Source organism: Ictalurus punctatus, chromosome 16 (genome assembly GCF_001660625.3).
Source record: "Ictalurus punctatus breed USDA103 chromosome 16, Coco_2.0, whole genome shotgun sequence".
Lineage (NCBI taxonomy): Eukaryota > Metazoa > Chordata > Actinopteri > Siluriformes > Ictaluridae > Ictalurus > Ictalurus punctatus.
Genome location: NC_030431.2, coordinates 21,669,875 through 21,695,299, shown reverse-complemented (window position 1 = coordinate 21,695,299; position 25,425 = coordinate 21,669,875). Strand labels below are relative to the sequence as shown.

At 40.3% G+C, this 25,425-nt stretch overlaps 1 protein-coding gene across 1 annotated transcript; it reads right to left on the bottom strand.

Moving 5' to 3' along the window:
* Window positions 1-23,160, bottom strand: si:dkey-81j8.6 (STE20-like serine/threonine-protein kinase). Its single transcript, XM_017489972.3, has 17 exons — window positions 22,837-23,160; window positions 16,129-16,293; window positions 15,994-16,042; window positions 15,674-15,823; window positions 15,520-15,592; window positions 14,838-15,032; window positions 13,746-13,920; window positions 11,156-12,784; window positions 9,701-9,831; window positions 7,862-7,985; window positions 7,560-7,727; window positions 6,141-6,270; window positions 5,157-5,281; window positions 4,874-5,059; window positions 1,392-1,517; window positions 1,033-1,146; window positions 1-798 (listed from the first exon to the last, which is right to left on the bottom strand). Exons 1-17 carry the CDS (start codon window positions 22,984-22,986, stop codon window positions 679-681), a joined length of 3,810 nt encoding a protein of 1,269 aa, XP_017345461.1. The 5' UTR covers window positions 22,987-23,160; the 3' UTR covers window positions 1-678.
* Between the last annotated feature and the right edge of the window lie 2,265 nt (window positions 23,161-25,425).

Sequence of the window (25,425 nt, the reverse complement as noted above, 5' to 3'; positions counted from 1 at the left end):
TTAGTTAGACTAATTTTTTTTTATTGTGTAATTAAGGCCAGTGAGAGTTGCTATGTCATATGATGCAAGAGGAACTGAATTTCACTTAAGTGCTGCCTCAAATCAGGACATGCTAATGAGATTGTGTTGAAAATAATTATGAAACACAGGAAGATACAAGTATCACTGTCCAAGAGGAAGTGATGTCACGTCATTTTGACTCGCTGATGTAAAAATGAGTCAGATATTTTTGGTATATACACAGTGCAGCATCACTGCACTGACATGTGCATAGTTTTACCACAAACTAAAAATAGTACAAATCTCAAGCCACACAGTCGGGTTATTTACATTCACCGTATCAGACACATCTATATACACATACAGTATATATTTACTACATTTACACTATATACGTGAAAGCCATCAGTGGTGTGCTGAAGGTCACAGTAGGGATGATTGATGTGGCATGATATAATACTGACTTTCTTTCTTTTCAATAGAATGCATTATGGAAATTTGTCATGTATGAGTATTGTAATGTATTTTGGTCATATCGCTCAACCCTCCCACTTCACACTGGCTTCCATGGCAGTAATGGAGAAATGCAGCTCTGTGTTCGTATCAGAAGAAGCCGCAGTTCCACGTGATCGGAGTGCATTTAGAGAGTATATACATAAACACATAAAGTTGAGTTGGTCAGTTAAAACTGAGGTTTGGGAAGAATCTGGAGCGGCGAGCGTATCGGGCTTCTGGTTCGCTTCGTCTTCTTGTTCCTTCACATTCTCTCTTTCTACGAGCCAGGTCTTCTTCCAGTGCCTATACACACACACACACACACACACACACCAGGTGTCTGTCTGGATTTTATAGCAGCACAAACTGTAATTAATTTCCTCAGCGTATCTCTAAATGTCAGGCATGAGAGCAGATAAACCAGTTGGAGGGAATGACTTCCACATCTACAAACACACTTTATTTGACCGTGTCCCTCTCATTTCTAAATGACCTATGATTAAATATATATATATATATATGTATGTATGCATGTACCTCTTTCCTGCAGGCTAGTTTATCTCTCCATTCATTCAGCTCCAGTGTGTGCTCGTCTTCCAACCTTTTGATCTTCTTCTTCTCCATATCCACCAGAAGCTGTAGTTTCTCATTCTAAAACACACACACACACACACACACAGTATTTCAAACTGAAGGTCCAATCTAGACCACACTGCGGCTCACTGACATCATATTTTATTTGTTTAACACCGTAATCTTTTTTTTCCACTCCAACTCCTTCCAACATGATAAGGAGTTGGAGTATTAAACGTAAGCTATAGAGCATTTCTGTTAGATGAAATGTTAGACGAATTGATGTTGAATAAGTGCAGACTGATAGACGTGTGTTGGCGTACCTGTAGCTGATGGAGCTCAGTGATGTTGGAGTCACACTGATCTTGCAGTTCCTTTAACTGGATCTCCTGATTCTCCTGAAGAGTCTTGAACTCCTGCTTCTGCCTGCTCTCCTCCTCAGACATAAACTGAGAGACAGACAGACAGACAGACAGAGGGAGGAAAAGAGAACAAGTCCAATAAAGATAAAGAGGTCAAACCCCAAAAGGTGACAGCAGGGGAGATTGAGAGAGAGAAAAAAACAGAGAGCCCAGACCATATAAAGATAAACTAAGATCCCAGGTGAGATGTTACACATGACAGTCACCATAAATAATTCCTTGCAGTCATAGGTCGAGCGTGTGTTGCATTTAGTATGTTCAGAAAATAATCTGATAAACTGCAAATAGTCATATTTTAATTATTTACCCCAGTATTTGGCTGAGCTGAGCTATTTGACCCATTACACCCCAAAACATGATCTCTGCTCCTCCAATTCTGGTCTTTTAACTGTCCCTCAGACTTGGGTTATCTTCTTATTATCCAAAACTGTGGAACTCACTACCATCTGATCTGAAGCCCAGTCTTTTAGTGTACTTAAATCTTCTCTCAAACTTTTTTTAGGCTAGCTTTTTCTTGATTATTTTTTATTTTAATTATTTAATTATTATTATTACTATTGTTGTTATTATTATTTTTGAATTGTATTTTATTATTAACTGCATGCTTTAATGCATGCTTCTATACTTTGTTTTACGCTATGTACTTCTGTTTCTATTTTCTTTTCCTATGTAAAGTGCATTAAGAGGCCTTTTAAAGGGTGCTATATAAAAGTTTTATTATTGTTGTTGTTATTATTATTATTATTATTATTATTATTATTATTATTATTATTATTATTATTATTATTATTATTTAAACATTTACATGTGTTTCAATAATCTAATTATGACAAACCCTAGGGTCATTATTAATCTCTTAAAGCTGCAGTACTGAACTTTTGCCTCTCTATCGCCATCTCTGTTTGAAACGTAAAACTGCAAGTTTCCTTCGGATCTCGGAGTTTTCGCCACCTCTCAAAAGCCATGCCTTTTAGCACGGGTTCTGTCACTTTCAGTTTTTGACTGCAGGCTCTCCGCAGATCGAGGTTTCTTGGTTTCCCGAGATGTCAACGATGATTGTGTTTAGAACTATCCAGATTAAAGCAGATTAAAGCAGCCATCTAAATAGAAAACATCTCAAGTGTTTAAACTGAGGAAATATACCATTTTAAGAAAAAAATAAGGTCATTTGTTAGCCGCAGTACGTCTCAAAAAAGTTGGGACTGGGCAACAAAAGGCTGGAAAGGAAAGTGCTACTGAAAAGGAACAGCTGGAGGTTAATTAGGAAAAGGTCAGTAATATGATTTGGGATAAAAAGAGTATCTTAGAGAGGTCTTTCAGAAGTAAAGATGGGCAGAGGTTCACCAATCTGTGAAAAACTGCGTTTCTGTTTACATTACCATGTGTGTTTTGTTTTGGTTTCTGTCTTGTCGCTGCCTCTGTCTTGTGATTGGTTGTTTCCCTAATGTGTCATCATTGTAATCAGCTGTTTCTGTTGCCCCTCTTTGATTAATTTGTATATTTCAACCCCTGTGTGTCTTTGTTCAGGGCGAAGTGTTGTTCAGTGTTTGCAGTGTTTTTTTCTGATCTGTTTATTATTAGCCTTAGCTAATGTAGATCATCGACCATACAAGTCCCTGTGAATGAGCTGTTACTATAGAAAGAATAATGAGTGCATTAAAATAAACCTGTGATATAAATGCCTTCTGACTAATCAGCACTGTGGTATAATACTTGTGTTATCAGTGTGCATGTAAACATCCGGCTAGTGACAGAGCATGTACTATTATTTGCATGAATTACCTCATTAATGAGCCTTATTAATCATTATACATAACAATGTGCATACAAGCACAGTGCAGACGGATAAATATTTAAATATCACATTTTCTATTTCTCTAAAGCTCTGTGGTCTGCAATTTATACAAACATAGATGACAGATGCCTCAGACGTCATGCTATCCCCTATGTAATTTAAGTCATATGTTCATTTCTTGCCCAAAGCTCTTCAGCTTCTGGCTCCATCACTGAAATAATAAACCAGATCTAAAACACGTAAGATTCATCTTGAGGTTTGTCCTGCTATGCAATATTCAGTGGTCTCAGACATCTTTATTCGCTAGACGCCAATTATTATTTCGCTAGGAATCCAATAAAAACCACCAGCTTTCACTCAGTGGATTGTGGCGACTACATCTTTCCTCAGAGGATTAGATAAAAGTAACTACTGATAAATACTCTTCACAGCCTCAGCTCTATATTAACCTTTCTCTCTCTCCTTTTTTATTTTCCACTTTCCAGCTCTGATTATGTAGAATACGTGCATAACGAATGGTTTGAAAATGTGTTTTCAGCTTTTTTTTTTAACAGAAAATTGTGACATTTGTGTTAATATGAAGGGGGAAAAAAAGATATCTAGAAGATCTAGATTGGGTTTATTATTATCAGTAATACAGATGGACTAAAGACTGGGTTAACTCTGATGATAAGGAGGTTGTTTGTCTTTGCTGTGACTTGACTGTATGCAGTATGCAGTAAAAGTCATAATGTGTACTGGGCAATGTCCCAAAAATAGTTCTTGGTGTGGAGGTAAAACACTTTTCTGAAAATTTGAACTTTTTTCAGCTCTGTTGTGAGGAAAAACACCAAAACAGTTATAATCCACATAGCATTACATGTAAAACCTTCACTGCTGGTTGAGAAAAAAACACCAAGTGTGAAAGCAATTTCAGGAAGTTAGGAAGGAAGTATATAGGAATATAGGAAGTTCGGCTTTCTTCCACATGTGGAGCAAACGGACACATGTTGTGCTCATGGCAGCTGGGCGAACTCTACAAACTAACACGCTACATCACCAAGCCTGTGATTGGTCATTACAAATGAGGTGTGCCCAAACCGATCCATCCCAAAGTGGATGATGTTAAGCAGACCCTCCAGGATTTGCAGAAATGGATAAAAAAAATCAAGGAATAATTGGGGGAGCTTGCAATTTTTCAATATTTCCACAGATTTGGGCCAAGACTCATCATGTGACATCATCACAATGCCAAAGCCCTCTTCGATTCACGTGCGTCGAACACGAGTACAGCTAAAAGGTCTCATTTACCAACAAACATCGCTGCGAAAGACAAAAACAAAATTGTGCAATTTCACCGAAAAAAACAAAAAACTCCTCAAGTCACATCACAACACTGCAATTGTGAAAAAAGGTCTCAGCAAAATCAATCATTTTTGGCCGCAACAGTCACAAAAAAACCCCAAAAAACGCAGTGCCAACCCAAAGAATCCTGTATGCCCTGTTTAAGGAGTGGCTGTCAGAGAAGGTACAAAAATACCTACATTGTATAGTGGGTTATACATTAGAATCGGGAAACGAGACAAGATTCTGTACGTCATCACGTTACCTGTGTGAGTTTCTGTCTCTGCTCGGCTCCGCTCAACCCCTGCCTCCTCAGATCTTGCCTAAACCGATTTAAGTGACCTTTGACCTCTGCACGTTGCGCCCTTTGGAGTTGAGTCCTTTCCTGAGCCTGAGAAGACTTCTGCTCATCCATTAGGCCCAGCTGGAATCGGGACACTCGCTCCACATCCTGTGCAAAAACAGGAAGAATACAAATAAAAATAAGAATAAGAATAAGAAAGGTCTTTGTATTATAACATAGGCTGTTCAGACCATTTAAAGGTCACCTTGCTGTGTCTCCGGCTGAGCTGCTGCCTCTGTAGAGAGTACTGCTCCTTCACCTGCTGCTTAAATAAATGATATTTCTCCTGCAGGTGGCGCTGTTCCAGTTCCCAGATCACTGACTCACGTGCTGCAGGTAAATAAATACACACAATCCTCAGCTTGCAGTTTATTGCTGAATTTCTGTTCAAGTTTGTTAGTCATTTAAACAGGGGTGAAGATGACATTTATGAGTACTTAAAGCAAAAATTCTGTTTGTTTACCTCATATTAGCTAACTGCAGTAAAGATAATAAACCTTTAATAAACATTTACTAATTTGAGTTAAGAAGCCCCTCAGAAATCCTGTCAGGTGTAGCGCATGTCAGCTGTCCGATTAGCTTTAGCAGCGATGATTATGAAGTATTATTTATATGAGTTAAATTCCTGTCAGGTTTGCTCATTAGAATGATGACTTTAGACATAATGAATAAGACTTTAAAATCTTCTCAAATAATCTTGTCAGGTTAGCGCATGTTAGCTACTCGATGACTTCCATATAAGATCTCGAAGATACGTTTTTATAGTCTCATTTATGGTCTTAACAACACACCCAATTAAAACTATTCTTATTTCTACGTATAGATTTAATGCCTCAAACACATTTTCTTATCTGCACAGTGTCATATCACAGCAAACCAGTGACTACACTTCCCATCCTGCACTGCGGCATACAAACATCGCCGCCATGGACTTCACTTTCTCATTGGTGGTGAAGGTGGTGTTGAGTTTATATTTATGTGTAGTCAGTACATCATTACACAATCAGATTTAGAAGTGGTGTACTGGTTGTTGTGGAAATAAGTCAAACCTGCTAACATGTCCTTGAATTCCTGTTTCAAAAGTAAATACGCCTTAATTAAACTATGATGCCCAGACTGTGTTATGGCAACTTTGTTTATTATTGTATGGTGTAAATGTTGTGTTTTGTGTGTGGTTTGGCCGCTGTACCTCTCTTGAGCTGCTGAGATTTGACAGTGATGTCCCACTCCATGGAAGCCACTTTCCTCTTGTGTTCCTGTACGCCTTTCTGTAGCGCTTCATTCAGCTCCTGCTGCTGCTTCTGCAGGAAACGCTGCTCCTGTAATACACAAAGACGTTGTTGTTGTTGTTGTTGTTTTTTAAACAAGCAACTTTATGGAGAAAATAAAGTCAATTAATAGATGACACACACTTTACGTTACACTAATTGTATAAAGCACCGCGAGCTCTGTCTTACAAATGCTCTTTCCTTTATGTAATGGTTTTGCCGATCTCGAAATGGATTTTCCAACATATAGAGTTTTGAAGTAATTGAAGTTGTGTTGTATTATGAGTGCATAGCAGGGGTCAAAACAGCAGACGTGCAAAGTTAAATAAAGTTCCATGATCGATAATCTATGTCAAACCAATGGCAACAAATGAGGAAATACAAGCAAAGCGATATATCAAGCGGATAACAATACAAGTAGTGCTACCATACAAGATCTTTAATTAAGTTCTAGAGAAGCAAAGTGTGCAGAGCCGAGGTGTAACAGCCAGAGTTTTGTTTTGTTTTGTTTTTAAATAATTTGGGGTTGGCATTTTAGGGGTTAAAAAAGAGGTGGGTCTTTAGCTGTTTTTTGAAGATGGTGAGAGATTCTGCGGTCCGGATTGAAGATGGAAGTTCATTCCACCACTGAGGGACAGATAGTGTGAAGATTCTGGAAAGGGACCTTAAGCCACGCTGAGTAGGCACCACTAAACGGCGGTCGTTAACCGGTGGGGGAACGTGAGGGAACGTAAGCCTCAAGGAGAGAGTTGAGGTAGGAGGTGCTGTTCCAGACAAGGTCTTGTACGTGAGCATCAAGGCCTTGAATTTGATACAGACGGCTACCGGAAGCCAGTGAAGGGAGATGAAGAGGGGTATGACATGGGTTCTTTTGGGCTGGTTGAAGACAATGACACACAGAGGATATAAAAAGAACATGTGAACACAAATGGGTAACAAACCAATGACAGAACATGGGCAGACATGGGATTAGAACAGAAGCTACAACAAATATAAGAGAACATGGCACCATGGGCACCACAAAGTTTGGGAGAAAGTCCACACTTGAAGCTCCACCTTCTGATAAATTCCGCTCTCTTTCTTTGTTCATTGTGACAAAGGCATCAAGTTCTCAAGAGTTCTTCCTACTTTCCCAGTTCCACGATCACTCGTCGTGTCATTTAGTTTAGGGTCTGCATTTGCAAACAAATTCATTTCATGACTCATAGGATATTTTGAGTGCACAAAATAATTTTTTTTCATGTTGCTGCATATACCAATTCTATTAAAGTTTCAACAAACATAGAGGAACAAACTTTCCATCCAATAGTCTGTTTATCTTGTTTGGGGTGACTTATTACCTCTTTAGGGTCCATTTTAAGGGCTCGGAGCTCTTTCTCTTGCTGAGATTTGAGACGTCTTGCTTCCTCTCGGAGACGCGCCGTGTGCTCGGTCTCCATTTTTTGGCTCTGCTGTTCATACTGTTTCTCCAGACGCTGCAGTTCACCATCGTAGTACTGCTTCTTACTCTGTAGAGGGCGACACCAAGAGATGGATAGATGGAATCAAAACTAGTTGATTATGAACCTGACAGTGTCTTTGGTTGGTATGTGTGTGTGTGTTTTGCTACTGTAGGTGTATATGTGTCTGCCTTCTGACTTACACTCATTTCCTGTTCAATATGACGGAACATCAGCTCTCTTTGTTGCTGTAGTTTTTGTTCCAGCTGTGTGAACTCTCGCTGCTCCTCTCTCTGCAGCAGTTTCAGAGCATGCAACTCCTGCCGCCTGCACACACACACACACACACACACACAAACACACACACACACACAGCATTTTTATTTCTATATACACACGTATGGTTGCAGTTTCCCTTTAATTCAAAGACATACAGTTCTGCTTTCATGCACACATACAGACACATTTTCAAGCAAGTACACACATACTTATATACAAACACACAAAAAACATACTTTATTATCTACAGTGCATCCGGAAAGTATTCACAGCGACTTCACTTTTTCCACATTTTGTTATGTTACAGCTTTATTCCAAAATTGATTAAATTCATTATTTTCCTCAAAATTCTACAAACAATACCCCATAATGACAACATGAAAGAAGTTTGTTTGAAATCTTTGCAAATTTATTAAAAATAAAAAAACAAAAAAAGCACATGTACATAAGTATTCACAGCTTTTGCCATGACACTCAAAATTGAGCTCAGGTGCATCCTGTTTCCACTGATCATCCTTGAGATGTTTCTACAACTTGATTGGAGTCCACCTGTCTTAAATTCAGTTGATTGGACATGATTTGGAAAGGCACACACCGGTCTATATAAGGTTCCACAGTTAACAATGCATGTCAGAGCACAAACCAAGCCATGAAGTCCAAGGAATTGTCTGTAGACCTCCGATACAGGATTGTATCGAGGCACAGATCTGGGGAAGGGTACAGAAACATTTCTGCAGTATTGACGGTCCCAATGAGCACAGTGGCCTCCATCATCCCTACATGGAAGAAGTGTGGAACCACCAGGACTCTTCCTAGAGCTGGCCGCCTGGCCAAACTGAGCGATTGGGGGAGAAGGGCCCCCGATCTCTGCAGAACTCCATCAATCAGGCCTGAATGGTAGAGTGGCCAGATGGAAGCCACTCCTCAGTAAAAGGCACATGACAGCCTGTCTGGAGTTTGCCAAAAGGCACCTGAAGGACTCTCAGACCAAAGATTGAACAAAGATTGAACTCTTTGGCCTGAATGGCAAGCGTCATGTCTGGAGGAAACCAGGCACCACTCATCACCTGGCCAATACCATCCCTACAGTGAAGCATGGTGGTGGCAGCATCATGCTGTGGGGATGTTTTTCAGTGGCAGGAACTGGGAGACTAGTCAGGACTAGTCCAGACGCTCTGGACCTCAGACTGGGGCGAAGGTTCATCTTCCAACAGGACAACGACCCTAAGCACACAGCCAAGATAACAAAGGAGTAGCTACAGGACAACTCTGTGAATGTCCTTGAGTGGCCCAGCCAGAGCCCAGACTTGAACCCGATCGAACATCTCTGGAGAGATCTGAAAATGGCTGTGCACTGACGCTCCCCATCCAACCTGATGGAGCTTGAGAGGTCCTGCAAAGAAGAATGGGAGAAACTGCCCAGAAATAGGTGTGCCAAACTTGTAGCATCATACTCAAAAAGACTTGAGGCTGTAATTGGTGCCAAAGGTGCTTCAACAAAGTATTGAGCAAAGGCTGTGAATACTTATGTACATGTGCTTTTTTTGTTTTTTATTTTTAATAAATTTGCAAAGATTTCAAACAAACTTCTTTCATGTTGCATTATGGGATATTGTTTGTAGAATTTTGAGGAAAATAATGAATTTAATCCATTTTGGAATAAAGCTGTAACATAACAAAATGTGGGAAAAGTGAAGCTCTGTGAATACTTTCCGGATGCACAGTATTATACACTTTATCTATTTATTCTTGAGTGAAAGTACCTGATTGAGCGCATCTGCTGTTCCTTATCATTTCTCTCGCTGATCACTTTTGATGTGGTGACGCTCACCTCGCGTCCGTCCACCATAAATCTTCGTGTTTTCTTCACCGTTTTTCGGCCCACGGGTAAATTCTGCAGGTAAACAACAAAACAATGAGTTACAGTAGCACATAAAGTCTACTACCAGGTGTTATTAGTTTATCAATTATTTTCATCTTATACAGATTTATGTTTTTCTGCCTTTACTAATGAATACAGTATGGTGTCTTCTGACTGACTGAAAGAAGGACAATAACGCAGAATACAAAAATGAGCTGATACTGTTAGTAATGTACATTTGAGCTCATGTTTAAGATGAGCGTTGGACATCAGCTGTCTCTGCGGTGTGTAACTTTTTACATCAGTCAGCCTCGGATGCAACTCGTAGTTCATGTGTCACGGCTGCCTTTTAGTCTTCAATCCCTTCAAAATCATTATACTGGCCAATCAAAATTTCACAGTCATTGTTACATCAGCCAATCACAAATTCACAATCATTACACTGGCATGATTAAAACCTAATAGCAATTATTTGGGCCAATTAAAACATTACAGTCATTATAGCAGCCATTCAAAATTTCACAGTCATTATTACATCAACAAATCAAAACATCACAGATATTATTATACCAGTTAATCAAAACACAACAGACATTATTCCAGTCAATAAAAACCTCACAGTCATTAGACCGGCCAATCATGATTTTACAACCTTTGTACCAGCCAACCAAAACCTCAAGCCATTACACAGAGCATTCAAAACCTCATTATTGTATCCAATAAAGCAAGTTTATTATGGTTATTCCAATAATTGCAATTACACTAAAAAGTTGGCTACCGAAGCTCAGGAGACCACAGCTGAGAACTTTGCGAGAAGCAGGAAGAGTACAAAAAGCATAAATAAGGGAACCAATTGTCTGTAAGACCATTAGAAAGTTGTGACCAATTATGGGATTCCCAAAAATGGGAAACAAGAAACAAGTGCAACAATCCATCCATTTTCCATACCACTTATCCTACACAGGTCACCAGGGAGGCTGGAGCCTCTCCCAGGGAACTTGGGGAAGAGGGCAAGGGGACACCCTGAATGGGGTGCCATCTCATCACAGGGCACAATCACACAGACATTTACACTATGGACAATTTGGAAATTCCAGTCTTTGGACTGGGGGAGGAAACCAGAGTAAACCCCTAAAGCACAGGGAAGACATTCAAACTCTGCACACACAGGGCAGAGGCGGGATTCAAACCCCCAATCACGGCAACATAGCAAGCATGCTAACCACTAAGCCACCGTGCCCCACCAGGTGCAACTAATCACGTGAAATAATGGGCTTAATGATCAGAACCAAGAAAATGACAAACAATAAGAGAGAGATAAACTGTTGGAAGGCAACTCTTCACTGCACTGACTCACCGTTTCATTTAGTGGTGAAAGCGCTGACTCGTCGTTGTGCTGATTAATGTTATGATGTAGTGAACCATTTGACTCGGTGTGAGGTGCTTCTACATTTGAGTTGCCGTTCAAGATGCTGTGAGACTTTTCGATCAGTTCCACTTGTTCGTGCGCATGTGCAAAGCTAACCTGCTTGGTGGTTTTGGTAAGCTTTTTGTCTAAACAAACACCATTGGTCTTTTCTGAGCTCAATTCCTCTCTCTGTGTCTCGCTACATGCTGGAATGTCAGTCTGAAGCTCTGACGTTTCTGCTGTGTCATTTGCAAGTGAGTCGTTCTGAGAATCAGTCTCTGTGAGAGTCCTAGGCTCATCTGATTGGTCAGTTGTTACGTCGTCATCCTCATTTCTGTTTCCTGCACTCTGGATCTCGTTGGAGTTTGCATCATGTCTGGACTCCTTCTCTTCTGGTGCTTCTTCTTTCTTTGGTTCTGCTTCAGATGGTCCATCTTGTGCAGTTTCTTCCTTCAGTTGTGATTCTTGCTGATTTTGGGCTTGTGCTGTTTCTTCGCTCGATAAATCAGTTATTCGCACTGTTTTTTCAGCATTCTCAGACTGTTGTTCCTTCACTGTGTCTTCCATCATTTCGTTCCTTACATCTACCTCCTGTTCTTGTTTGCCTCCATCCTCAGCTATCTTTTGTTCCTCCTCCTCTTTAGCATCAACTTGTCCTTCTCCATCCTCTGTCACGTCCACCTGCATTACGCTCTCTGTCCGTTCCTCGCTTGTCTTTTCCTCAGAAGCCGGAACACACACTTCCACAACCGGCTTTCTGATTAACTCCACTGTTGACGAGAATTTAGAAGCATTGTCATATCCAGCCAAATCCAGATAATCGTGTAAACGCCTCTCTTTTGTTTCACATTTCCTGTTTAAGGTTTCCAAACACAATGTGTCGATCAGAACATTTTGCAAATCAGCTACTCCAAGCTTGTCGTCTTTTTCTACCGGTCCCCTAAGACATCTCCAAAACGTTTGCTCATCTTTAGATTGATCAGCATTTAGACTGTTCTTAACTTCTGTATCCTGTAGTGTTTCCTGTTCAGATAAATCCTCTTCCTGTTGCACTTCTTCATCTTTGTGACCATTTGCATCGATGTCCTTGCACTCCATGTCTCTCTCTGGCATTGGTTTCTCTTCTGTTTCTCCAGCAGGTTTATCCGGGCTCTGATCGGATCCACCTTTCACCTCCTCAGCTTTCTCCTCATTTTCCATCCTTTTGTCCTCCGTCTCTTGTGGACTTGTCTCTGAGTCTCCTTCGTTGTGGCTGACGGTGACTTCCTGCTGCTCCTGATTCCCCAGGTGTTTCATATCATCATTCCAGATTCCTGATTTACGGCGAGTCAGGAAAGACAGGAGGTTTCCCGGAACAGACAGACGCCTCACTCTCTTCTGTGCCTTATCGAGGGCACCAGATGCCCGACGCGTCACTTTGGGGACTTTGTTTGGCTCGGGATTACTAGGAACCTCAGGGGGTTCTTCACATGAGGGCGTCAGAGGGATTTCTGACTCATCTTTTGCTGGATCCTGCATTACTGGTGTCTCTGTGTTGGTTGTCAGTTCATCCACAGAGGAATGCAGATCTGAAAGAGACTAATAGAAAGATAAACACAACCATTTATGTTCAGAACATGATGTCCAGCTACAGATAATCCAGTGATAAGATTATTATTATTATTATTATTATAGAAGGTTATTATTATAGAAGGTTACTATTTTCCTATAGCAGTATGCTCTAGAGTGTTTAATACCTTGCACAACAATCTACCCATTTTACATCATCCTTTTTTTTTATATATCAGTTTATACTTATATTTGGAACTATCCAGAACGACCACAAAACAAGTTAGGTCCTGTTATCGCTTGTTGTGACCAGCCTACTGTTGTGTTTTCTCTCTTTTAAACTTAATAAGAGAAACCGTAAAGCGCAACCTCTTATGTTTTGTAGACATTCTCCTGGAAAGTTTCTCATATCACTGAAAACTCCTTCCATAAATTAACATCATCTTACAGACATTGTATTTAATCTTTGTTAAATAAAAGCACGTTTTTTAAAAATCAGTTTATTATTAGGCTTAGATTATATGGTGCGTCCACCAGACAAGTCCCTGTGAATTAACTCTTACGCATATAAAAAGCTATTATCAACACGATATAAAGCTATTATTTGCCTATCTAGCCAGAAGTACTGTCAGATCTGCTGTAACAGAAAATTAATCAACAGCTTCAGACCAATCAGATTCGAGAACTCAGCATTGCTCTGATATGCATTTCGGCACCTTTATCCAGAGCGACTAACATTTATCTTATTTATACAACTGAGCAGTTGAGGGTTGAGGGCCTTGCTCAAGGGCCCAGCAGTGTCAGGTCGGTGGGTTTGAACTTGCAACCTTCCCATCAATAGTCCAACAAAAATGGGATTTATCTAAACAAAGTTTGTTTATCAAACAAATTGTAACACTATGTTTACAATAGAATTTCATATCCTATGTGAGTAGCGAATGAGAGTTCTGTGCCTTGTTTTTTTTTATTGATTTCTTTTCATTTTTTGTACCTCTGCCTCTATGACCTCTGTGACCTCTGCTTTAGCCTCAGCGATGAGCTCCTTTAGGGTTTGCCCGCTCCGGCCAGCGTATGAGAATGGGTGGGCGAGTAGTTGCTGTGCTCCCCATCGTGACTCGGGGTTTTTCTGTAGCGCCCTCTTCAGGAAGTCCTGAAAATGGTTTGACCTGGTAAAAGCAAAAAGCAGCAAAGGGAGGAAAAGAGCATTTGTTATCAAGCTCCTGTGTACATTCAGCTCCATCAGTAATATCAGCAAAAATTGTCTCTGAGTCCACTTCCAGCAGTCACATTGTGGGTGAGTGGGTGAATGGATAGATGATGGATGGATGGAGGGATGCATGGACACATGGATGGACAGGTTCACTAAGGGTGATATCAGAGGCAGGTACATTGTTTAGATGGGCAGTGTGGATGAATAGATGGAGATACAGATTCCCCATAGATGCAAATTGTGGGTGGAGGGACGGACAGATAAATGGATAAAAGGATGGACAGATTTAACATTTCTTTGTCTTGGACAGTGAGGGTGGAACAATGGATGCATGGGTCGATGAATAGATGGACATATGGTTGGGCAGGTCCACCATGGCTTAAAACAGAGACAGATCCAAAGTATAAATGGACAGTGTGGATGAATGGATGGATATACAGATTTGCCATAGATGGACATGTTGGACATTGTAGATAGATGAATGAAAGATGGATAGACAGATTTACTGTTGGTGCATGTTGGACAGAGTGGGTAGAAAGATTGCTAGATGCTTGAACAGATTCACCATAGTTGAATACGTGACAATGTGGACAGAGGAATGGATGAATGGAGGGATGGACAGATGGACAGGTTCACCATGGGTGAAAACAGAGACAGATCCATAGTTTAGACAGACAGCTTCACCATAGACAGGCTTTACTCTGGATACATGGATGGATGTACAAACTTACTATAGATATGTGTTGGACAATGTGGGTGGAAGGATGAATTAATGAAGGGCTGACTGAAGAAATAGATTGGAGGACAGATCCACCATGTCCAAGTGTTGGTCAGTGTGGGTGTAAGAATGTACAGATGAATGGACAGACTCACCATATTCGAGAGTTGGTCAGTGTGGGTGGAGAAGACTTGGTGATCTTCAGCAGCACTCTCATGGGGTTCAGATTGTGGTGTGGAGGCTCCATCTCAGCTGCCTCGATCAGCGTGATGCCCAGAGACCAGATATCAGATTTACATGAGTACGCATTCTCCTTCGATGTCTCACACATTATCACCTCTGGTGCCATCCTGCAACACACATTTATATACAAACACACACTTTTTCATCATTAACTGTTACACACCCATGACTAATGATTATATAATTAAACTGCATTAATAAACATTATGCACTAATGATCATATACTTGCAGTAGGATGAAGATTTATGGCAGTCCAGAGACATCTAAAACATCTTCGTGATGATCTTAAAACTATTAATCGGTCATATAACGCTTCAGCCTACGTAAATAAAACTGAATGTTTTTAAATGAATGTGTAAAATTGTCGGTCTCTGTTGGAGCTGGTGCGAAAGCATAACGCTTTAATTTAGCCTCTATATGTAGCGTTTTCTTAAAAACAGACAAGGTTGAACTCATCTTTCAACACCTTAAAACAGAATAGAATTTTATATTCATCACATTTTAGAAACAAATTCTTTAAATATACTGTAGATTGTGTACTGTTTTAATTATCGGTAGACTGCACAATGTAGCTACTCAGAGGAACTGCTTACCAATATGGCGTCCCGATGAAAGTCGATCGTCTCTGGAGGGTGTTGTTGTTTTTTGCTGACACTCCAAAGTCAGCTACAGATACAAAGCGCAGCACTAAATAAAGGCAGTTCTAGTGTGTGTATTTCGAGTGTGTGTGTGTGTGTTTGGGTATACCAAGTTTGATGTGGCCCTCCATGGTGAGCAGAATGTTTCCGGCCTTCAGGTCTCGGTGGATGATGTGGTGCTGATGCAGGTAAAAGAGAGCCTGCAGTGTCTGGAAACACACCTCACTGATCTGCTGCTCTGACAGGCCATGCTCCAGCTCTGCACATGTGCACACACACACACACACACACACACACACACACACACACACACACACACACACACACACACACACACACACACACACACACACACACACACACACGTCCATGTATGAAGGCATTCAGAAAACGGAGGGCTTCAGAGGATATGTGTCAGGCCACTCCTACCCAACATGATGTCATCCAGCGCGCCACCAGGACAAAACTCAATGATGATCTGCACACAGAGAACACACTCAATAAGACAGACAGACAGATAGACAGATAGATATATAGATAGATAGAAAGACAGTCAGCTTTTACCCATAACCATCCTTCATAGTAGATAGCTTCCAGCAATGAGATGATGTTGCCATGGCGACAGGTTGCCAAGATGTTGATTTCAGTGATGTAATCCTGCAGCTGATCCTCACTGTGAACATCTATAACTTTAGCTGCTGCTAACACACCATTTTCTTTGTTTTGAACCTAACACCCACACATAAACACAAAATTAGCCCTTTTATTAGGTAAACATTCAGTTGTATGCAAAAGTTTGGGCAAATGACATACATTGTTTCTTTTCTAGTGTGAAAAGAAGAAAGCACAACCATGGAAATAACATTTTCTGCAAATATTAATGCACAGGTACTTTGTAATTGATGAAACTTGATGAAAAATAGTACTTGGGACATGCATAAAAGGGTAAGACACCCTACAAAGTCAGTACTTAACAACACCCCTTTTCGCAGTCATCCCACTTCATCAGTCCAGATGCGTCTGGCTTATTTAGATGTGTAAGTGCATGTGTAACATGTGCATTCACTTGCTTTGTAGGCATCAGTTATCTGCTTAGAGGACCCCATGTATTGTTGAGGGTTAGCACAAGGTTTGAAGAGTCAGAGAGATTATTATGCTCTGGAATGGTTATTCCTAACGGTATTTCTTGACCTACCTAACGAGGCCTAGTGTGTCCATTAATGCTAAATATGTTCTGAAGCTTCGCAATTGGAAGGGTGTCCAAACTTTTTCACATGCCACAATTGCTATTTTATTTGTATTTTTATTGTTTAACTTCATCAAATATAAAGTAACTGTGCATTAACGCTCACAGAAAAATAAACGCAGCGACTGTGTTTACTACGCTTCACTTCAAAGAGCAATAAAATACCGCATGTCATATGGCCAAGGGTGCCAAAACATTGTACAAATGGCCTTGTACAATGGAAATGGGGCCCCAAGTGGGCAGATATTACTCAAAATTCTGAATTATGATACCAAAGCGCACGCACACACACACACACACACACACACACACACACACACACACACACAATGTATCCTCATGAAATGTGTGTTAATGAACAGACCTGATGAATCATGTGTGTTTTGTGTGAGCATTAAATGCTGACCTAACACCGCCTTTTACTCAGACACAAAGAAATTCAAACACACACACTGGGGAGGAAATCTCTAACTGATCTTTCAGACTTTGCTTGAACAGGAAGTGTACTTAACCACAGCATATGTCTGAATCTGTCTACACAGTTACCAAGGAAACCTACAAATACAGAATTAAAACTTTGACACGTTGATACAGAAGGAAACATTTCTATTCTATTTAGGAACGCTGCTGCTTTTCTTTGTACGTTTTAATTTTTTTTTTTGTGGCCTACTTCCACGGGCCCCTCAAGTCACAACACTGACTTCAGCAAAAAATTTTAAATCTTGAATATGTATCACAATTTATCAAAAGTTCAGCCAATACAGGATTTTTGGGGGGTCAGTCCATCTCAAGTGCTCCAATAATTGTAAAGTTGGTTGCTTGACCATTTAAAAATTTTTGAGTGATTACCTCTATGTATTGCTATATGCATTTATTTATTTATTTGTTTGTTTATTTTAGTTGGTTAACCATGGCAGCCATCTTTGTGTCATGGCAAACAACAAATTTTGCTTATACAGCTGTTTATGGAAACCTCAATATCTCGGCTCAGGATGGTCCTAGCTTCTTGGAACAAAAACTGATCTCTAGAGCACATTACAAGGTACATGAACATTTTGCACATTCTTGTTCGTTAGAATTTAGATCTTAAATCCAATGTAATGCCCAAGATTGTTCACACCTTTAGGGTCAATTTATAACGGTCAATTTATAACAGGAAGGGTTCGAATCTCAGTCTTAATTTTTTTTACGAGGTAAATGGTCTGCACTTATATAGCGCTTTTATCCAAAGCGCTTTACACTGTGTCTCATTCACCCACACACACACACACACACACACACACACACACACACACCAATGGGAGCAGAGCTACCATGCACGGCGCTAACTTGCCATCGCGAGCAACTTGGGGTTCAGTGTCTTGCCCAAGGACACTTCGGCATGTGGGCCGGGAATCGAACCACCAACCCTATGATTAGTAGACAACCCACTCTATCACCTGAACCACAGACGCCCACAGGGGTACCTAGGAAAGTAAAGTGTGCATGCAGAACATTTCAGGTCTGAGACTTCTCTTAGGGCCAGATTTGAAGAACCCTGATCTATCATGTTTACACAGGTGTACAGTTGATGTGTGTGAATAGATTTGCTCCAAATATGGAAGTACAGTGTTCAGTTGGGTGTTTTACAAATGAACAGAGCTATGGTGTTGTTTCTCCTGTGATAAAAACTGAAAGTGACTACAGCTCAGAAGTCCCTTGAAGGCCCTCAAGGTCCACTTTTCTGCAGAGTTTAGCTCCAACCCTAATCAAACACACCGGAAGACACTGAGGTCTTCAGGATTACTAGAAAATTACAGACAGGTAAGTTTGCAGGTTGGAGCTAAATTCTGCAGATTTGAAGAACCCTGTGATAGATCATGCTTCACTATTGCCAATATCAAATGTAGTAACATTTTAGAATTTGGGAAAATTTAACATGGTAAAGCAATCTGAGTTGGACTGCTTGAGATGGAACGACCCTCGTCTATAACTGTATGTCTGATGCGGATCATTCCTGGTAAAACTAGGCACAAAGTAGGAACCCTTGGATGCCAATCCAGTGTAGGGAAATACACAAACTCCTTCGCACCTCTGGGCATGTTACGATAGTGTTAGAATAGTGAATGCATTGGGAGGAAACCCAGGGTTAACCCACAGTACAGTCATCAAAGCTTAGGATTGAATCCCGAACTCTGGAGCTGTAAGGCATCAACTCTACCTGTTGCACTACTGTGCCACCCAGTTTAGGAAGAAAATGCTTTTATTGCACTGTATTGTTTTATCATTATGAATTAAACAAACTTTTCCTTCCAATTTGTTTATAAGTCTATATTCTTCAAATGCATAGAATAGATAAAGAAATGGTTCTGTTCCTTAGAAACACCAGAAAGTGACAGAGGAACTAGAAAGGCTGTGGACAGTTAAAAGCCAAAAGCAGTCCCATTGTGGTGGTGTGATGTTGACCCCTAAGCTCGAAAAAAAAGTCACTCCTGCTACCATCTGGATCTTACTGATGACATCTCCAAGCCAATTACCCCATGTGAAACCATGCTAAGGTCTACAAAATCCTACTTGCAGCTGTATCCAAATTCTATCATCCTGAGGTCTACAAGGTCCTGAATATTCTACAAACCCCTCCTCTCATTTGGATCATATTCTATATGTTTTACAATACTCTGCTCTTCTCCAAATCCTACTCCCACCACCCTGAGGTTTATAAGTAATTGTTTCCATTTAGGTTCTACTTCTGCGATTCTAAGCTCTACTTCCATCCAGATCCTCTGCCATCCTGAGACCTACACAACACTTCTTCCATCTAGTTTCCTTCTTTCATTCTGAGATCAGATCTACAAGCCCATGCTTCCATCTACATCAGGGGTGTCCAATCTTATAAATGGTAAATGGCGCACTTATATATATAGCGCTTTTATCCAAAGCACTTTACACTGTGTCTCATTTACCCATTCACACACCAATGGGAGCAGATGCAAGGCACTAGCAGATGCAATGCAAGGCACTAACTTGCCATCGGGAGCAACTTGGGGTTCAATGTCTTGCCCAAGTCATGTGGGCCGGGAATCGAACCACCAACCCTATGATTAATGGACAACCCGCTCTATCACCTGAGCCACAGCCGCCAGGGTTGCAAAGAGCCGGGGTTGGAGAAGGGTTTTTATTCCAATCAAGCAGGAGCCACACCTGATTCCACCTGTTTAATCAGTTGATCTTGGCTTTCAATAGAATCAGGTGTGGCTTCATCTTGGTTGGAATGAAAACCTGCACCCATCCAGATAAGATGGGACACCACTGATCTACATGCTACTCTTGCAATCCCAAGACCACAACCACCTGCTAAGATCTGGATCCTATTCCTGAAGTCTCCAGTGCTCTGCTCCCATCCACCATTCTCATTCCTACAAGCTCTTGCTCTCTTTTGAAATCTTTTGCCATCCTGAGGTCTACTTCCAGATCCAAATTCTATCATTCAGTGCATTTACATGGACAACAATAATCCACTATTAATCCGATTAAGACGATACTATGATTAAAAAACTACCATGTAAACAGCAATTTTTAATTACCTTAATCTGATTAAAGTCATACTCGGAGTAAACACAAATCGAATTAAGACATGTGGAGTACTCCTGTTTTAGTCGCATTATCAACGTGTATTACAGACATGTACACACCTTAATCACATTATTAAGGTCTTGTGAGAGTTTCCACCGCATTTTGCGACAGGATACGATCACACACGGCAGTGCTCAACATTTTACGGCGACCAAGAGAGCACGGCGGCGTCCCAAACCGCGTACTTGCCTACTATCGGCCTGTAGTAGGAGAAATACATGTATCTCGGTTACTATATAGACGGTAAGTACGCGGTTTGGGACGCAGCCCACGGCTTCAAACAGTCGTCTATTTGCCCATATAGCATGACAAATAATTAACCGCACTTAAGGCGTTCATAAAAAATTTAAATAAAAACACCCAAAACTGTATACGGTACCATAACGAAGATGAACTGTATGTTGATACGTGAAATTCTGGAGGGACGTCGGACGGCGTGGCGTGGTGACGTAATGACACGTGTCGTTAATCTAATTATGTTCTAAAACATGTAAAACGGGTACATGAAAGGAGTATTCTAACAGCGACTCATGTAAACACCTCAATCACATTATTATCTTACTCAGAGTAAGGTCAATAATTAGATTACTGCTGTCCATGTAAACGTAGTCAGTGTAAGATCTATGCGCTCCTGCTTCCATCTGGTTACTAATCATGCAATATCCCATCCATACTATCCTGAGGTCTACAACCTCCTGTTTTCATCAGGATCCTGCTCTTGAGGTCTACCCCATTCCTTGATAGACCGCTGATATTTGACCAGTTTCTTTCACCTACATATACTGATTACAGTCATTAGGAGTATATTATCTTCCTCATTGTGAGCAGTAAGCATGAGCTTTAATATTTACCTAATGTTGGCCAGAAGACCAGGGATTCGTCTTGTTAAGTCTTAGTTCTTCTCAAGATTTTAGCACATCCATAGCTCCTTCTTAGTAACCGTCACCTTTGGCGATCTCACTCGGATTAATTGTGACAATCGTATTGCAAGAATTACCAATATATTATAAAATCACCAATTTATTTTATTCATTAGATAGATTTATCCAATTCTATGTGGCAATGGAACCAGATCCCATCCCATGAAAGAAAGTGTGCAAGGCAAGACCACACCCTTGACATGACTCCAATCCGACACAAGCCAGGATTCTTTCAAATACTCACACCAAGACACAAATATACCTATGGGCATGTTTTTGGGTTGCAACAAGAGCAGCTGAAGGGGACCCACACAGCATCGAAAACTTCACAGACATGAACACAAGCTCAGAATGAAAATTTCAACCAACAATACAGGCTGCACCTACAGGCTGCCAGATCAACAAATCAACATCAAATACAGAGATATTTATGTCTGAGCTGTAGGTCAGGGTTTAGAACATCACTACCAAGTCAAGTACCAACTACCAGAAATGTTTCCTCAGTTCGAAAAACCTTACTCTAAACCTGCTTAAACCATTCAACGCTGAAACGCACGACCGCTTGAGCATCCAGGATGTGCAGTCGACCTACATACTGAATGAATTCTGAGCAAACACAATGAAGCAACACAATATAACAGACGTTAATACCATGCATGACTATCTTGACCAGGAACTCTACAAATTGACCTTTAATCAGTTTGTCACTTTGTTATTACAAGGTTCTCTCTAAGGTCACAAGTTCTCTAAATTTGTGTCTAAAACAGTTTTAGCGGTCTCAGTAAGTTAATATCAGCCTTCATCCCTGAGATACTCAATATAAATGCCAGAATGTGGTCAGTGTCTAAGATACAACACGTCAGCAAGAAGGTTTCATTTCATTACAATGAACTCTGTATCAGTAAATAAAATGAATCTAAAATCACTCGAGCATCCATTTTCTCTCTGACAGTCAACATGACCACACTTACACGCTGCTGTACGCTTATATTTCCGCAGTAACCCTAAATGTCAGAGTGTAATATGGTGTGTTAAAGATTATTTAATGGGTGGTAGGATGTTAGTGTGTGGGGGGGTTTTGTTTTTTGAGTTTTAGATATGTTTCTTCAGGCATCTGTAAGACTTTAGAGCTCCTTTTATAGACTTTAGAGTTTAAAACCCTGCCCGGTTCACTCGGTTCACTTTAAAACTTACACAATTACCAGCCAAAATCATTATTTTAGTTCAAGGTGAATAAAAATAGCCTACAGGCTTAATTACAGTGTTTGTATGTGTTGATAATGAAGGGGTTTTTTTCTTTTTCTATTTATCTGAGGGATTTTATGAAGTTATTGTGCTAGTGTTATAGTGTAGCATACTCTAAAACACACACACACACACACACACACACACACAGACACTAAAATGATCTAAAGTTCCTTAGATGAGTGAAGTAAGGCCTTCAAATATTTTACACAGCTCACAGGATTATCTTCCTTCACCACAGACAGTTACCTTATAGACTTTCCCAAACGCTCCATCCCCGAGTTCTCCGAGTGTGTCCCAGCTCTGACCGGGGTCCACATCCCTGCGCAGGTGCTCATAGTGCTGAATCTTCTTCTTCTCTGCACCCACACGAAATAAACGCATCAGGAGCGACGCCATTGCGTCTTGCTCCCGAACTAATCACCCCAAAGCTCCCTAAAAAGGATCGAAAAGGGTCTCTCAGGCACTCTTTACCCCCAGAGAACCTCCTGAGTAAACACACACACACACAGAAGTGTCAGAGAGACAGAGAGAAAAACTCTTGTGTGTTGTCACACACCTCACAACGTGTCAGGAAGCTGCTGTAGAAACCACATCCTTCACAGAAATATAAACGCGGTGTTCGTAGAAAAAAAAAAAACAAACACACATTGCAGCATCTCAGCTATGATGCTAGAGCTCGTTCTTCTCGGCAAATCAGTACGGCGATGTTCAGTCCATCACTGTATCTGCGAACGAGCTTCCTGTTTGCTTCAGAAAATGCACTCGCATTTCTGAAAATTATACACACATTTAGGAAAACGTCATACCTTGTGAACAAAATGGAGACAGTGGCACCAAAACCATGAATTAAATTAAACCTACGCAACAAAATATCACATTTTTCATATAATATTAAACAACAAACTTTTTTTTTTTTTTAAGTACTGATTGAGAACACATCCCACACACACACACACACACACTAACAATGATAGGTGCCACAGTGTCTCTCTTATTCAGTGTTATGCCCCATGGCCTGTATTATGTATGTATTATGTGAGTATGTGTTTCCGGTGTGGTTCTTTTTCTCTTGTCCTCCCTGTAATACTCAGCTCACGTCTACTCCGTGATCTACACAGTGATCTGCCTAACGAGTGAGGGAAGTGTGTATCCCCCATTACCAAGTGGCACACTTGTGGTCTTGTGGGGCGTCTCTGTGCATCCAAGCGTTTCAGATTCAAAGGGTGCTCAGAAGTGCTGTCTATGCGGTCTAATCTCTATCCACAGTATCTGTAGTATACAGTATGTGAGATTCAAACATGTTTCCCTGTATTGAGGATAAACAACAACAACAAAAAACTTGCTTTACTCCAAACTCACTTTTAAATCTAAGTTTATGTGCTGTTGTTGAATTGTGTCCATAAATGTTTGGCTGGAGCACATTATTTTTGGAGAACGCGTCCCTGAGTTTTTCAGTCTGAGGTTATGCATTAGCAGTGTAGTTTAGTGTAAGACTGATATTACACAACCTTTGGTAAAGCATAAGTAGCTGGAACTACTTTTACTGTATTTCTGTTTGAAATATGGATTTAAAAAAAAAAAAAACGTTCTATCATGTCTGTCTCATCTTAACACATTCAGTGCTAAAGGTTACACTTTTGACTTTGTATTATTTATATATTACTTCTGTGGTCATACGTTTGCTAATGGTAATGTTGTGAAAATGTTTTTAAATATATATATATATATATATATATATATATTTTTTTTTTTAAATAATAAGAGGGATTATAAAAAAATCGCATTCGGTTTTTTATTTAGTGCTGCCCTGATTAATCTATTTCACGTTGGGGCGTCTGTGGTTCAGGTGGTGAGCGGGTTGTCCACTAATCGTAGGGTTTGCGGTTTGATTCCTGGCCCACGTGACTCCACATGCCGAAGTGTCCTTGGGCAAGACACTGAACCCCAAGTTGTTCCCGATTTCAAGTTAGCGCCTTGCATGGCAGCTCTGCTCCCATTGGTAAACTTTCGAACAGACTGATCTGTGTAAATTGTTATTATTTTGTCTTCTGGGAAACATGTAAGTATCTTATGTAGCGTCTGAAGGGCAGTACTAAATGAAAAAACATCAAATAATAACAATTTACACCGATTATATGTAAATGTGTGTAAGCTAATGCTCTCAGCTGTATATAAAATGTATTTTATGCGTTTGCTAGCGATATCCTGTAGCTGAATACAGTATACATACATTATACGGACTGAACAGATGTTCTAAACGGTTACGGATACCTATACGAATATGCATGTGGAGTAGATTAAAGGTCTCAATTCACTTCGTCCAAACGTTCTACTTACATGGATAGTGTTTTTATTACTTAAACACCAAGCATGTTGTGTGTTTGCTTTCCTAAACACTAATTCATCCACAAACAAGAAACAAAACAATGAGCGTCTATGTAGGCCTCTAGAGTTTAACCAGAAAGACTTCCAAATAGCTCGTTTTTGTTCAGCCAAAGTATATCGAACCTGCTGATTTTGGGAAAACCCGCTGCCAAAAATGAATACAATAGTGGTGAGAACTCAGGGTTCACAGAGAGGAACAGACACAAAAAAGCATGAAAAATGCTAGCAAAAAATTAGCCAAATTAGTTTTTTGGAAAGTGAAAACAACTGTAGAGAAACTGAGTTCATGGTTAACAGCAATAAATGCCACAGGTTTCTCAGATAAAGATTTTAAAGAGCTATTTTAAAGCCGGGGTCAGTGATTTCTAAGTCAGAACACCCGCATTCTCCTTACACTGCAAGACCGCTTCAATAAAATATCTGCTCAGATTAGAAACTCAGTCTGTTGTG